The following is a 16,022-nucleotide window of genomic DNA, read 5'->3' as shown; positions in this document are numbered from 1 at the left end:
GTTAACCCTTTCAGATGTGTTTTCTGCTAGCGAGGCAATTTTCCATTCTTCATTTTACAGGGAATATTTGTAGGGATTGTATGATGGGTGGAATAAAACAGATAGACATGCTTTGTACATATTGAAGTATGTTCTTTCACTTATGCTCCTTCAAACAATCTTAATGTATGCCTAGATCTATGGTGAAAAAGCAAAAACTAGAATAGAAGGAGCTGCATGGTTAATTGTTCTCTGGGATATAAAGATCCATCATGACAGTGTTGCATATTCAAACGAAATCACAACCACAATGTAGCAACTGTTACTTTTCCACAGAGAACTCATTTGATCATTCACTAAGCGACAGTATTGTTCCGAAGGGAAGAAAGTTTTAATAAAACTGGTAGCCCATGGAGCTATATTTTATGCTTCCTGGTAAGCTCAGCAAGTATGAAAAGGCCGGCCAACAAATTTAATAGTGTGTTTGACTTAGCTCAGCAATACTGTAAATGAAATCAGATGAAGTTTCTTATGAAATAGGTACTTCTAGCATAGAAAAAACGTTTTGAAAACTCCCACTTATTTTGCACTCTAGATGATAGAAGTGAAGCTATGGCAATGATTGTTACATTTCCTGAATCTCTTTTCCTCTCCTACTCTGCCACCACCAGCACAATTCAAAATATCTACTATGGAAACCTGATCATTCATTCTCGTCAGTCACAGATAATTCCTGGTTTTGAGCCAGATGAAGAGAGCCTGACAAACCATGTTGACTGCAGGCGGGTAAACAAATCAAATCACTGCACGTTACAATAGTGGCCATAGGATCATTAATTTTAATATTTCTTTTGTACAGAAGAAGAGCAAGCTTTTGTGGAGAATCACAGATGGCCTTCAAGTGTGTACTTGCAGGAGCTGACAGAATACAGACATCACATGCACTCCAGGAGGTCTCGCTGCAGTCTCATGTAAATCACTCAGCAACCAACCCTTGGATACCTGTTGAAAGATTGAACATTTAAAGCTTGTACCTTTTTTTACCACATCCAGGTTTGATTATGCTAATTCCCCTCTCGCTGGACTTCCCAACTTTTCCTTCCACAAGCTGCAGATTATTCAGAAATCTGAAGCTCATGTCCTCTCCCGCACCAGGCTCTGAAAGCTGATCACCCCCACCCTCGCCTGGCTCCCCATCCCCCAGAGGAGCAAGTTTAGTCCTCGCTTTTAAAGCCCTCCATGGTCTTGCTCCTTCTTACCATTCTGACCCACTGACACCACACCAACCTATCTGCTCCCTCTGCTCAGCGGGCACTGGCCTGCTCCATATCCCCCACCCTGCCTGCCCCACCATTGGCAGTCAGGCCTTCAGCCTTTCTACCTCCATCCAGGAGCCCTTCCATCTTACCCCCTCCCTTACCTCAAGGCCCATCTCAAGACCTTCCTCTTTGACCATGTCTTCCTTCAGTCATCCTCCCACCCCCATCTTCTGCTCTTTTGATTCCAACCTGCTCAAACTCTTGGCTGTCCAGCACTATGGCACATCCTCCCAATGTGATTTTTTTTAAAAAAAAGCCTCAAATAGCTCAACAGGACTAGTGGGATGTGGCAGTTCATTGAGAGTTTAAAAGAACTGGTATCTCGCAGGCACAAGTGAGCTGGGAACCTGTGGAGTGTGTGCATGAAAAAGAAACCTTCTCTACAATACCGTGTGAAGTTCTTTGGGTCAAGCCTAAGCCAATCTTTGAACGAATTTAGGAACACTGCATTTGACAACCAAGCTGGGTTTCACCACAGTCACGATGACTACTTTGGCCCTTTGAAAATGAAGATTGTGGCTCATATTTTCAAGATGTTTAGAGTGCTATACGTTAATTGAAAATACACATTTTGTTTCTCTTTTAAATAGGCCTTGGATTTCAGAAAGGGCTAGGCATATCCTTAACACAGAAAATCCCACCTAATCCTGGCCATCTGGATCAATTACTGTGAAAGATGTGAAGATTCTATATCACATCTGTCACTGCACAATACGTAAGGCCCATGAAGCGAGGTCAAGCTATAAGAGAAAGGAAAGTATTACTACAGCAATCCCAGCCTGACAATTGGGAATGCAAGTGGACTTGCAGGAACTCTTATTTTTAAATATAATTGGCAGATTGTTTTAACAGTAGCATTAACACCACAATATTAAGGCATTACCACTCCTGAAAATTATTACAATGAATACCTATAGTGCTTTATCAAACTGCATCCACTAAGAGTTACTTTTTTGTTCAGTGTATATATTACCATTTAAGATGGTACACGTTGTACTCCATTGAATAGTTATTAAACCAGCTAGTATTAAAATGGCACAATATCAAATATACTTGAGATTGTTGCATTCTTTCTAATAGCAGATTGGGACCATACAATGTACAACAATCCTATCTTGTGATTGCACCTGCATCTCTCCAAAACGATCATAAGGGTCAGGGGGAAAGAGAGAAATAAATCTCTCGCTATCATTCTGGCCACACAAATGAATGGGAAACTGAACCCGTCAACAACAAACAGCGCCATCTCCTGCATTGATTTACCATTACACAACATAATCCATTTCAACAAAAAAATCATGATTCGAAAGAAAGTTTCCCTGTGTGTTCTGGGAACTGTGCATTTATACACTGGATCATCTGGTAATCACCGTAGATATATTAGACATTGAGACTGTAACCCCTTGTTTTGCAGCACACGTCTAATGTACGATACAGCACTTCTGACAATTCTATAACAGCAGCAAATTTACAGCTGTCTCTGCAAACCATCTCCCAGGTGCCGGATGATTAAGGCACTGAAATTAAGCACTAAGTATCCAGAGAGACAGGAGCCCATCGCTAAGAAATTTACAACAACCTCAATTTGTCACTACGTGCACAGTTTAGTCATAGCCAAATGGAAACGGTGTGGTCTCCACTGACACAGCCCTCAGCGAGGTCAAGTTATGAGAAACATGTCCATATGCCCACAGCAGCCATGGTATGCTGCTAGCAGTCCCTCACTAGGAGGCACTGGGCTCTTCTTCCTACTCTGGAACCAGTGATTTCACACCAAAACCACAGCAGAAGCTAAGAAGGTCAACAATCGCTCCAATGCCAAAATAAAACATACACTTGATATTGTGCTTTATCACATCATTGAAACATATCAAAGCACTTCATGGGATTTACTGTAAAGTGCAGTGACTGTGTATTTGTAGCGGAGCACAACAGCTAGTTTATGCATAATAACGTTGCACAAACTGCCATGAAATGAATACCAGGACACTAGGAGAAAATCCCTTCTCTTGTTAACTTTAATGTCCATCTAAACAGGGCTTGGTTGAATACAGGGTGGTCCGGCTGGCAGCTTTAAATGGCTCACAGTTGAAATTATAAAAAAAAATCCTTTGATATAGTGCCTTCATGTTGGGAGGGCAACTTAAAGCAGTTCATAGGATTTTAATAATAATAATCCTCGCATTTGATATAACGCCTTATCTAGTCTTCAAGGCGTCTCAAAGTGCTTCACAGAATATACAGTAAATTGAATTCACTGTATATTTTGTGGGCAAAACACAGCAGCCAATTGTGCACAGCAGTGTCCCACAAACAGTCGTGGATTGAGTGACCAAATTATTATTTTTTAAAATTTTATTTTTGAAGGGATTATTACTCTCAGAAAAGCGATCCACCAATTTACTAACAACCGGGTTCCTACTTACTGCTAGTAAAAAGAGGCGTGTGGAGTAAGGAAGCTTGCCTAATGTTTCACCCTGCCCAGGAATTGAACCGGGATCCTCTCGCTTGCGAGACGAGTGCTCTAACCAATATGCTACAGGGCTCCACAACTCTAGAACCCTTACAGTCAAACCCATAAAGATCTTCAGTAGGTTGGTTTGGAATGGATTCAATACGCAATAGGACTCCTTAGGAATTGAATTTGTCCACAAATATCCCTCGACAATTTGTTAATGAAGGATATGAGCCCCATCTTTCTACGTGCTCAGGAAATCTCAACACAGCAATTTATATTTTACCTGGTGTCATATGGCAGCTATGTTATGCAGCATGTCTTTAAGCTTTCCACTGCGTTCCAGCTGCTCAACATCTGAACCACCTCCGATACATTTCTCCCCGATGAAGACACGGGGAACCTACAAGAGAACAGAATTCACTAGAACTGTCAGGAAACACAAAAGATGACTCTTAATTCACCTCAGCTATTTAGTAGAAATCTTCCAACTCTAAAGGCATCTGAATCCACTGGTATATATGCCAGTTTTCATCATTCCAAACACTGCTATGTTCCAAGGGTTCGCTGGAGTTGGCAAATATAGAATGAAAATAGAGGACTGAAATATACATGCAATTTTTAAAAAGTTTTTATTATGCATAGTTAAGAACTCTAGAAGGTGAACAGGGGCATCTCCTCCATAGGGAACCATTTGAGATGAGAGGCTAATGAGATACCACAAAGATGTGCCTGCTGAGAGGAAGGAAAACTTTCATCCCTTGATGATGTGGCATGCTGGCAATCCACCTCAGAGACAGCCAGTCTAAGTTGGCTTAAAACTGAAGTGGTACACGCAAGATCCAGAATAATGGATAATGGATGCATTTAACACGGATGTTTTCAACCATAAGAAATCTATTTTCATAGCAGAATATTATTTGACCCATTGCAGGTTTTGGGCAATTTATACATTCGTTAAATCTGGTTACTTTGCAAAGACTTTAGTTGAATTTACAAACTGACACCCAATCCTTACAGACATTAACTACAGCTTTCATTTCTTCCAGGTTTGTTGCTGTTCTGATCGACAGCCTTTCAGACATCAATGTGCTTTGAAAATCTTTTTATCTTTTTCCTTGCTTCCTTTCCCTCTCTCTGTCTTTCAAAATCATAGCTAAAAACATACTTCTGCCACTTTGCTTTTGGTCAACATCCCTAATTCTCCCTTCTATGACAGTTCGTGAATTGCTTCAAGACTTTTATCCTGGAAAGATGAAAGGCAGAGGTGCAGGTTGTTACATAATGAAATCTTGCAAGAGGCTTATGGGAATTTAACTTGCCCAACCTTTAAAATCCATGTTAAGTGTGTGATTTTAATTCTGAACGATTTCTGCTCTCATGTTTAGCTATTACAGTGTCACAAGATTGAGTAATAATGAGCATGGACTCGGATCATCAGCAAAGTACTTATGGTGTGCGATCTGGCCTGGGCTTTGGCTAATAGATTCTGATTACTTCAAAACCAAACAATTATTCTCCAGTGTGATGTAATATAAAATGCAACATTTAGTCATTAATTCATGGTCTCTTCATTAATATATTCATGAAAAAACAATAAATAATCCTTGCATTTGACACAACACCTTTCACATCAGGAGGTTGTCTCAAAACACTTTACAAGATTTACTGTAACAAACAGTGTTTGTTATATGTGCAAAACAGTATTTTATATGTGCAGCCAAATTGCACACAGTAACATCTCACAATACTGCCATGAAGTGAGTGACCAGTTTTGTCTGGAAGATTGTTGTCCAGGACACTGGGAGAAATGTCCTTCTCTTCCGAATAGTGCCATTGGATCTTTAACGTCTACCTAAAAAAAGCAACTGAGACCTCAGTGTAAAGTTTCACTTGAAGAATAGCACCTCCAACAATGGTGTGTTTCCCAGCATTGTATTGTATCTAGACCAAGTTCAAAGTTACTACAAGTGGGGGAGAGAAATAAAGTGAAAGTATCAAGGTTTAGTTTGTTACGAAAAAGTTTATTTAAGAAAGTAAACATTCCCTTTTAGAGACTACACTCTACTTGTAACATTGGACCTGCAGGATTCATTATCATCTTCAATCAAGAATTAAATTTACACTCTGGAAGGTAGTAGTGAATAGACACGTACTAACTGGTTTGAGACGTTTGAGAAACTATCAGTTAAAAATACAATCTAACACACCATAACTAAAATGGCTACATTCAAGGCAGATCCTTGGAAGTATTGGTATGAATCTGTTCCATTCTGTGATGCAATTAAATTGAATGACAATTTCCCTGACAGTTCTTATCAAATTCATTAAAAAGTTTTGACAATATCTCAGGATTTATTAAGTGAGTAGCTAAGCTCAACGGTTTGTGCTTTTAACTGATCACAACCAGGTTGGCACAAGGATGTGATCAGCATGCATTACAACAACAACAACAAGATTGCATTTATAGAGCGCCTTTCACATCGGGTGGACATCCCAAGGCGCTGTACAGTTGGGTCAGGACCCGAGCAGGGGGAAATGGTCAGGGTGAGGGGAGGGAAGGGAGGGAGCGAGGAGGGGGTAGAGAGTCGAGAGGGGAGCTGAAGGCACGGTCAAAGAGAAAGGTCTTGAGACCGGCCTTGAAGGAGGAAAGGGAGGAGGCGGCGAAGGCACTGGGGGATAGAGCTCCATAGCCTCGGGGCTGAGAGGCTGAAGGCCCGGCCACCGATGGTAGGGCGGTTGGGGCGGGGGATGTGGAGCAGACCGGAGCCAGAGGAACGGAGGGTACAGGAGGTAAGTAGGGGGATAGTAGGTCGGAGAGGTAGGAGGGAGCAAAGCTGTGAATGGCCTTGTAGGTGAGGATGAGGATCTTGAATTAGTGGATCCATATCAAATTACTGGAGGGGTAGTTTTGTGCAGAGCTGAGGGTAGGATTGGGTTCAACTCTAAGAATCCTTACAATTAAATAACTTAACCAACATTTTCCATCAATGATCACATACACGTACTGTCACTTGGACAATTAACCAGTGAGTGACCAGCATCTGTTAAACTATTCCCCAGTAGGTGGTGTTAAAATAGAGTGCCTTAAAGAGACATTAGGAAAGAAAAGAAAGGGGAGGGGAGAAATTAATCAAAGATGTGATAAGGCACTATATCAAAAAATGCAAAGATTATTAACATTATGATTGATGATGGGTATCTATCTGGAAGAGGAGTAATAAAGCACCATCACTGCTGGGGCAGTAACCAACTCGTGGAGTCCTACAGCTCAGCGGTTAGAGCACTCGCAAGCGAGAGACCTGAGTTCAATTCCCGGCAGGGCGCAACCTTGAGCAAGTTTCCTTACTCCACACACCTAATAATAATAATCCTTCCTCCAAAAAAACCAATAATAAATTAGTCACTTCAATCCCCGACTGTTTGTGGGACACTGCTGTGCGCAATTGGCTGCCGCGTTCGCCCACAAATATACAGTCAATTTACTTTACAGAGTGTTCTGTAAAGCGCTTTGGGACGTCCTCCCGACGTGAAAAGCGCTATATCAAATGCAAGGATTATTATTATTATTATTATTATTATTTAAAGCTTACCAAGTTACCAGTAGGTGGAGTTAAAACAGGATTTTTCGGAATTATGTAACTGATGTAACTGCCCCCCCAAACCCTCTCTATCCTCCCCACCAGCCTTTCGTGACCCTCAGTGAATGAAGGAGGAGGCTTTATGGAGACTATTGTAAGGATTGCTGTGATTCAAAAATATAAAACCAATTGAAGGCACGTGAAAACATGGGCAACATTTGCCAGAGATCTGAAACACTGTGCCATCCCCGGGGCACACAGAGCACAAGAGCAGCGTCAGAGAGCGCACAAGTTAATAGCAATAATGTGGGTTGAGGATGAAATAGTATTAAAGACGAACTCACCGTCCGGGCTCCTGTTTTTTGCTGTAAATAATCCTGCACACTGCTTGCCTCGGGGTGGCTGGTTATGTCATGGATCTGCAGTCGCCCAGCCTTGAACTGGTATTTATTCAGCACCTTCTGCGCTGATATGCAGAAAGGACACGTAGGTTTAATGAAAAGGACTACTTTATCGAAAGAGATTCTACTCTCTACAAATTGCTGGGCCATTCCTTCCCTCTTCTTCTGCTCTCTCGGGCAATGACACAGCACACGTCACAACCTCCCACTGCCCTCACACACACACACACTGGGAGGAGGAGTCTGAAGCTGTGAAGCTTCCTGTTCAACCTACCGGAATCAGACTGAGGGGAGCGCAGTGTGTACACACGAGCAAACTGGGGAGCGCAGTGTGTACACACGAGCAAACTGGGGAGCGCAGTGTGTACACACGAGCAAACTGGGGAGCGCAGTGTGTACACACGAGCAAACTGAGGGGAGCACAGTGTGTACACACGAGCAAACTGGGGAGCACAGTGTGTACACACGAGCAAACTGAGGGGAGCACAGTGTGTACACACGAGCAAACTGGGGAGCACAGTGTGTACACACGAGCAAACTGGGGAGCACAGTGTGTACACACGAGCAAACTGAGGGGAGCACAGTGTGTACACACGAGCAAACTGGGGAGCACAGTGTGTACACACGAGCAAACTGGGGAGCACAGTGTGTACACACGAGCAAACTGAGGGGAGCACAGTGTGTACACACGAGCAAACTGAGGGGAGCACAGTGTGTACACACGAGCAAACTGGGGGGAGCACAGTGTGTACACATGAGCAAACTGGGGAGCATAGTGTGTACACACGAGCAAACTGGGGAGCACAGTGTGTACCCACGAGCAAACTGGGGAGCACAGTGTGTACACACGAGCAAACTGAGGGGAGCACAGTGTACACACGAGCAAACTGGGGAGCACAGTGTGTACACACGAGCAAACTGAGGAGCACAGTGTGTACACCCGAGCAAACTGAGGGGAACACACTATATACATGAGCAAACTAAGGGAAACAGAGTGTGTACACACGAGCAAACTAAGGGGAACACACTGTATATACATGAGCAAACTAAGGGGAACACAGTTTGTATATACATGAGCAAACTAAGGGGAAAACACTGTAAATTCATGAGCAAAACAAGGGGAACACAAGTGTATATACATGAGCAAACTAAGGGGGGGGACAGTGTATATACATGAGCACGCTAAGGGGAACACAGTGTGTGTATACATGAGTAAACTAAGGGGAACACAGTGTATATACACAAACAAACTAAGGGGAACAGAGTGTATATACACGAGCAAACTAAGAGGAACAGAGTGTGTACACACGAGCAAACTAAGGGGAACACACTGTAAATACATGAGCAAACTAAGGGGAACACAGTGTATATACATGAGCAAACTAAGGGGAACACACTGTATATACATGAGCAAACTAACGGGAACACACTGTATATACATGAGCAAACTAAGTGGAACACACTGTATATACATGAGCAAACTAAGGGGAACACACTGTGTGTATATGAGCAAACTAAGGGGAACACAGTGTATATACATGAGCAAACTAAGTGGAACACAGTGTATATACATGAGCAAACTAAGGGGAACACACTGTATATACATGAGCAAGTTAAGGGGAACACAGTGTGTATATGTGTGGACGTGGAGTCCTGTAGCTCAGTGGTTAGAGCACTCGCTTTGCAAGTGAGAGACCCGAGTTCAATTCCAGGCAGGGCAAAACCTTGGGCAAGTTTCCTTACTCCACACGCCTAATAATAATCCCTCCAAAAAACAAAAACAATAATTAAATTGGTCATTTTCAATCTACGACTGTTTGTGGGACATTGATGTGCGCAATTGGCTGCCGCGTTCGCCCACAAATATACAGTCAATTCACTTTACAGTGTGTTCTGTGAAGCGCTTTGGGACGTCCTCCTGACGTGAAAAGCGCTATACCAAATGCAAGGATTATTAACACACTGTATATACATGAGCAAACTAAGGGGAACACAGTGTATATACATAAGCAAATTAAGGGGGGGACAGTGTATATACATGAGCACGCTAAGGGGAACACAGTGTGTGTATACATGAGTAAACTAAGGGGAACACAGTGTATATACACAAGCAAACTAAGGGGAACACACTGTATATACATGAGCAAACTAAGGGGAACACACTGTATATACATGAGCAAACTAAGGGGAACAGAGTGTGTACACACGAGCAAACTAAGGGGAACACACTGTATATACATGAGCAAACTAAAAGGAACACATTGTATATACATGAGCAAACTAAGGGGAACACAGTGTATATACATGAACAAACTAAGGGGAACACACTGTATATACATAAGCAAACTAAGGGGAACACACTGTATATACACGAGCAAACTAAGGGGAACACATTGTATATACATGAGCAAACTAAGGGGAACACAAGTGTATATACATGAGCAAACTAAGGGGAACACAGTGTATATACATAAGCAAACTAAGGGGATCACAGTGTGTACACACAAGCAAACTAAGGGGAACACACTGTATATACATAAGCAAACTAAGGGGAACACACCGTATATACATGAGCAAACTAAGGGGAACACAAGTGTATATACATGAGCAAAGTAAGGGGAACACAGTGTATATACATAAGCAAACTAAGGGGATCACAGTGTATATACATGAGCAAACTAAGGGGAACACACTGTATATACATGAGCAAACTAAGGGGAACACAGTGTATATACATGAGCAAACTAAGGGGAACACAGTGTATATACACGAGCAAACTAAGGGGAACACAAGTGTATATACATGAGCAAACTAAGGGGAACACACTGTATATACATGAGCAAACTAAGGGGAACACAGTGTATATACATGAGCACGCTAAGGGGAACACAGTGTATATACATGAGCAAACTAAGGGGAACACAGTGTATATACACGAGCAAACTAAGGGGAACACAGTGTATATACATGAGCAAACTAACGGGAACACAGTGTATATACATGAGCAAACTAAGGGGAACACAAGTGTATATACATGAGCAAACTAAGGGGAACACAGTGTATATACATAAGCAAACTAAGGGGAACACAGTGTATATACATGAGCAAGCTAAGGGGAACACAGTGTATATACACTAGGAAACTAAGGGGAACACACTGTATATACATGAGCAAACTAAGTGGAACACACTGTATATACATGAGCAAACTAAGTGGAACACACTGTATATACATAAGCAAACTAAGGGGAACACACTGTATATACATAAGCAAACTAAGGGGAACACACTGTATATACATGAGCAAACTAAGTGGAACACACTGTATATACATGAGCAAACTAAGGGGAACACACTGTGTATATATGAGCAAACTAAGGGGAACACAGTGTATATACATGAGCAAACTAAGGGGAACACAGTGTATATACATGAGCAAGCTAAGGGGAACACACTGTGTGTATATGAGCAAACTAAGGGGAACACAGTGTATATACATGAGCAAACTAAGGGGAACACAAGTGTATATACATGAGCAAACTAAGTGGAACACAGTGTATATACATGAGCAAACTAAGGGGAACACACTGTATATACATGAGCAAGTTAAGGGGAACACAGTGTGTATATGTGTGGACGTGGAGTCCTGTAGCTCAGTGGTTAGAGCACTCGCTTTGCAAGTGAGAGACCCGAGTTCAATTCCAGGCAGGGCAAAACCTTGGGCAAGTTTCCTTACTCCACACGCCTAATAATAATCCCTCCAAAAAACAAAAACAATAATTAAATTGGTCATTTTCAATCTACGACTGTTTGTGGGACATTGCTGTGCGCAATTGGCTGCCGCATTCGCCCACAAATATACAGTCAATTCACTTTACAGTGTGTTCTGTGAAGCGCTTTGGGACGTCCTCCTGACGTGAAAAGCGCTATATCAAATGCAAGGATTATTATTATTATTATTATTATTATTATATGCATGAGCAAACTAAGGGGAACATTTCTACAGATGAAACAATGCTTCATCTGTAGAAATGCTTCTTGTATATTTCAAACCTTAGAATGATTGAAATAAGATGAAATAAGGAATCTAATAAGTAACCATCATACAATGTCTTTCATTGTTAAATATTTTATAAAATTTTTCCTAAAATTCTGTAAAAACTGCCTAAATAGTGATTGCCATTTTAAACAGAATTTATTATTATTATATTATGGAAGGGCAATTTATTGGTGAGGAATTTTGAAATTACTGCTGGGGAGTTCTTAGGGGCTGGTGGGGTTTTCCCCCACCACTTTATGCTGTATATTTAAAAATATGTCCTGGGGTGGGTGGTATATGGGGAAAGTGAAGGAGAGTATATTTGTAAAAAAATCAGTTTAATCCAATGTCTGGGTGAGGGAGGGGAGAGGGGGAAGAGAGAGAATGAAAAGTGAGGCTGTTGAAACCAACATGGACTTGTATTGCAAAATGTCAGCCACTAGATAGCAGCAACGTATTTTCAGTAACCCAGCAAGTGGTCTGACATTTTAGATACAGTACATTTAATATTTACCTTGAAGTTCAAGATCATGTCGAATTTTGGAAATGTTTTAATTCAGTCTTAATTCGAAAACTGATTTTCCACGTTTCTTAAAATGTTTCGGTTTAGACCACAAGGTCAATTGTGTTGGTCCAGGTCAGCGTCCAAATTATCAGAGATTGTAATTTAAGTGTAATTCGTTGTCAGCTTGGCTCTTGCTTCTGGTCAGAAAGTTTTGCACTGGGACTTTTAAACTCACAGGCTGAAATTCCAGTGCTTGGGAAGGCGGAAGGGGGGAATCCTACTTGCTTAGAGGTGGTTTCCTTTGGATGAGACATTAAACTGAGGTCCTGTCTTTCATCTAACAAGTGGGTATTAAAGATTCCTATCTCACTATTCGAAAAGAGAAGAGAGTTTCTCCTGGTGTCCTGGCCAACAGTTCCCCAAATAAAATAGTCATTCATTTCATGGCTGTGTGTGGGACATTGCTGTGCACAAATTGACTGCCTCATTTGTCTACAAATACAAAGGCACTGCACTTGATAGTAAAATCTTTGAGATATCTGAATGACATGATCTCAATGACAAGGTTTTAGCTGCTTAGACCCCAACACACACTCTGGGTCTTCAAGCCTTGGCTGTTGCGAACCTGCAGAATTATGCAAGCAGGATGCATCCCTTCAGGGAGAGAGTGTGCATTCCATTCCAATAAATATTTGGGTTTCGCCCACAAAATATACAGTGAATTCACTTTCAATATATTCTATGAAGCGCTTTGAGACGTCTCAGAGACGTGATAAGACGCTATATCAAATACAAGGATTATTATTATTACTATATCTCGGGAATCTCCTTGAATAGGTGGGAGACATGGAACTCACACTTTGGTTTGGATACTCGTAAACATGGTGATGGATTTCTGAATGTCAGATATCCAGCTGACCAACCCCCCTCCCCCCACAAAAAAAGTGATAAGGCACTCTATCAAATCCAAGGATCATTATATCTTAGATAATGATGTCAATTAGACATATTAGATATATAGCCCCATGACTACTCTAGAGATCAGAAACAGGCCAAGTAGCCTATCAAACCTTCATTTTATTAAACCTTTTAATTTTTAAATGTATTTTCCCATTCTTACCCTTTAATATCTTTGGCTATCAAGAGTATATCTGCCTTTTAACACCCCTGTTGCATGTCATAGTATCACAGTCATTTGTGTGGAGAAATATAATTTTTGCATTTTATTTAGTGCTTTTAATATTGAAACATCTCCGAGCACTTCACAGGGAATTGTTGTAAAGTGACTGTATTTTGCAGGTAGATATAGCAGACAATTTGCTCACAGCAAGGTCCATCAAGTTTCTGAGGTAATAGTTCCACTCGGCTCTTGTTCATCCTGCAAGCCACAATAACAACAACAAAATTCATTGGTATAGCGCCTTTCACGTCAGGAGGATGTCCCACCTTAATGGGTAGGTTGATTACAGCTGGATAAACAGAGGGAAGCTTGCCAGGTAATGCTCTCCATGATAACTGGCCATACATCACACTGGTCGAAGGGAAAACTATGCTCTGATGCATCTTTCTTCTGGATAGAGGTCTTTATTAAGGAATACAGTCACAAAATACCACAAATTAGCTAATAGATTTATATCCAGTTAAACCATTTATAAAAACAATTGTACTTGGTTACATTGTACTGTAAATGGAGACTTTGTGCGTTTCAAGGTGAGGCCAGTTCTGGGAAACTGAATATTCCCACCCAACCATCCACTGTCAAATAATCCCAATTCAGGTTTAGAAATCTCTCTCCAACCTGCCACAACAAATTGCTTTGATCCCAACAATTACTCATTTTACAGCACAACCTCATCTTATGTAGGCTGCTTACATCTGTCAGAAAGACAAAGTAGTTACTTTTTTAATCATGTCTCATCATGTTCAAATGGCTCAAAGTGATTTGCAGGTAGTTAGTGTGAAGTGAGACCTTAGTTTAACATGTCACTTTAAGGTTGGCACTTCCGATAATGCAAGATTTAACCAAATACTATACTGGAGTCTGAATTTGGAGTCTGAGTTTAAAGTATGGACTCAAATCCCAATATGGGGCTTGAATCTACAAACTTCAGGCCTTAAAGGTAAGGATGTTACTAACAAAGCCAATTAAGCACAAACTGGCAAGATTTTCCTTCCATCAATTATAGATGTGTGCAGATCCCAGTAACGCTAATTCACTTTCCCTCATGGTGTTGATGATCTAGATTTGATCAATTTATTTACTCTGGCGGCTAAGAAAGGCAATATATCTGAGCCACTTAAGTTGCAGTGATTGAGCAGACCAATTGAAATGGCACTTCTTGAACTGATGAATCAGAGAACTGCTCCACCAAGCTTTCCTCCCTATCTGGACACAACAACTCACATTTATATAGCACCCTTCATGCCGGTAGCTTCTTGGAACGCTTAACAGAGGTATGGATTGATACTGAGCTGGAAAGACAGGGGAGTTGACCGAAGTAATTGTCGTGGAGGAAAGTCTTCAGGTGTGATTTGAAAGAAGGGACTAGACAGAGGACTTAACACACTTATTTATTAAGTATGGAATAGCAATTTTGACAATGTGCACTTCTCATAAGATTTTTCCCATTATCAACTTACATTTTCCAAATTTAATGAACTCAGTCCAAGAGAAACACATGGCCCAGAGAATTCACGCTGTACTAACAATACAGTAGTTGCAACCAATTACAGAATACTAAAATTAGATGTGCTGATATTTTTCCTTCCCTCTTTAAAACTCAATTATTGACCCCCACTCCCAATAACCCCAACTATCTGGTAAAACTCTATTTAGTTTCCATTCAATCATTGCTATTCTTTATCATTGCTTTGTGAAATTGTTACACTTCAATGGTAAACATGTAGCTGCACAACATAGATATGTCATGTAATGTTAAGGCTGTCAGAGGTTATACATAACTTGCACTTTCCTGTATTGGGGAGAAAGGCTTGAGATATTTGACTGTGAAGTCGTCAAAATTATTTATTCAACACTTGCCAGAGGTAACTGAAAACTACAAACAAAATTCCAGCAGAGAGCACCAGATACTAATAAAATACAACAGTTTGGCAACATCAGTTATCTCTGAATCCTAACACTAGAATCTTAGCCTTCACCTTTCGTGGTTTTAAATTCACCTTTTTGAATGGATTGATGGTAGTCTTCATTTAAAATTCAGATTTTTTCTTTTCCCAATTTGTAGTGGTACAACTTGTACATGCAATTTGTTGAACTGTGTAGCCTGGCTCGGTTTGGTAGCACGCTCACCTCTGATTCAGCAGGTTGTGAGTTCAAGCTCCATGTTGGGACATTTTATAATAATAGTAATAATACTTGCATTTGATATAGAGCCTTATCCAGTCTTCGAGACATTTCACTGCGCTCCACAGAATATTTTGTAAAGTGAATTGACTGTGTATTTTGTGGGCGAAGTGTGACAGCCAATTGTGCGCAACAGTGTCCCACAAACAGACATGGATTGAGTGACCAAAATTTTTTTCTGGATGGATTATTACCCCTGGAAAGCAATCCGCCAATTGATTAACAACCGGATTCCTACTTACTGCTTGGTAAACAGAGGCTTTACTTTACATTGAACTCATGTAGTCTAAGCTGACACTCCAGACGGTGCCCTTCGAATGAGATGTTAAATTGAGGTCCTGTCTGTTCAGGTGAATATTAAAGATCCTTTTAAAAAAAGA

General features: G+C 41.0%; 2 protein-coding genes across 5 annotated transcripts in view; one reads left to right on the top strand and one right to left on the bottom strand.

Annotated features, from left to right (window-relative positions):
* rhobtb3 (Rho related BTB domain containing 3) overlaps positions 1 to 954 on the top strand; it is a 58,243-nt gene extending 57,289 nt beyond the window's left edge. For all 4 annotated transcript variants that reach the window (XM_007893088.2, XM_007893086.2, XM_007893087.2 and 1 more), the window contains one exon: positions 839 to 954. In XM_007893088.2, coding sequence (XP_007891279.1) covers positions 839 to 954 — 116 coding nt within the window. The remainder of the gene's footprint in view (positions 1 to 838) is intronic.
* glrx (glutaredoxin (thioltransferase)) lies at positions 801 to 7,910 on the bottom strand. Its single transcript, NM_001292615.1, is given in 3 exon segments — positions 801 to 981; positions 4,040 to 4,156; positions 7,679 to 7,910. Coding segments are annotated over 2 exon segments (318 nt in total). The 5' UTR covers positions 7,886 to 7,910; the 3' UTR covers positions 801 to 981; positions 4,040 to 4,045.
* Positions 7,911 to 16,022: the final 8,112 nt, after the last annotated feature.

Source organism: Callorhinchus milii, unplaced genomic scaffold (assembly GCF_018977255.1).
Source record: "Callorhinchus milii isolate IMCB2004 unplaced genomic scaffold, IMCB_Cmil_1.0 Scaffold1, whole genome shotgun sequence".
In the NCBI taxonomy this organism is placed as follows: domain Eukaryota; kingdom Metazoa; phylum Chordata; class Chondrichthyes; order Chimaeriformes; family Callorhinchidae; genus Callorhinchus; species Callorhinchus milii.
The sequence above is the reverse complement of the archived record's forward strand: the minus strand, read 5'-3'. Positions and strand labels throughout refer to the sequence as shown.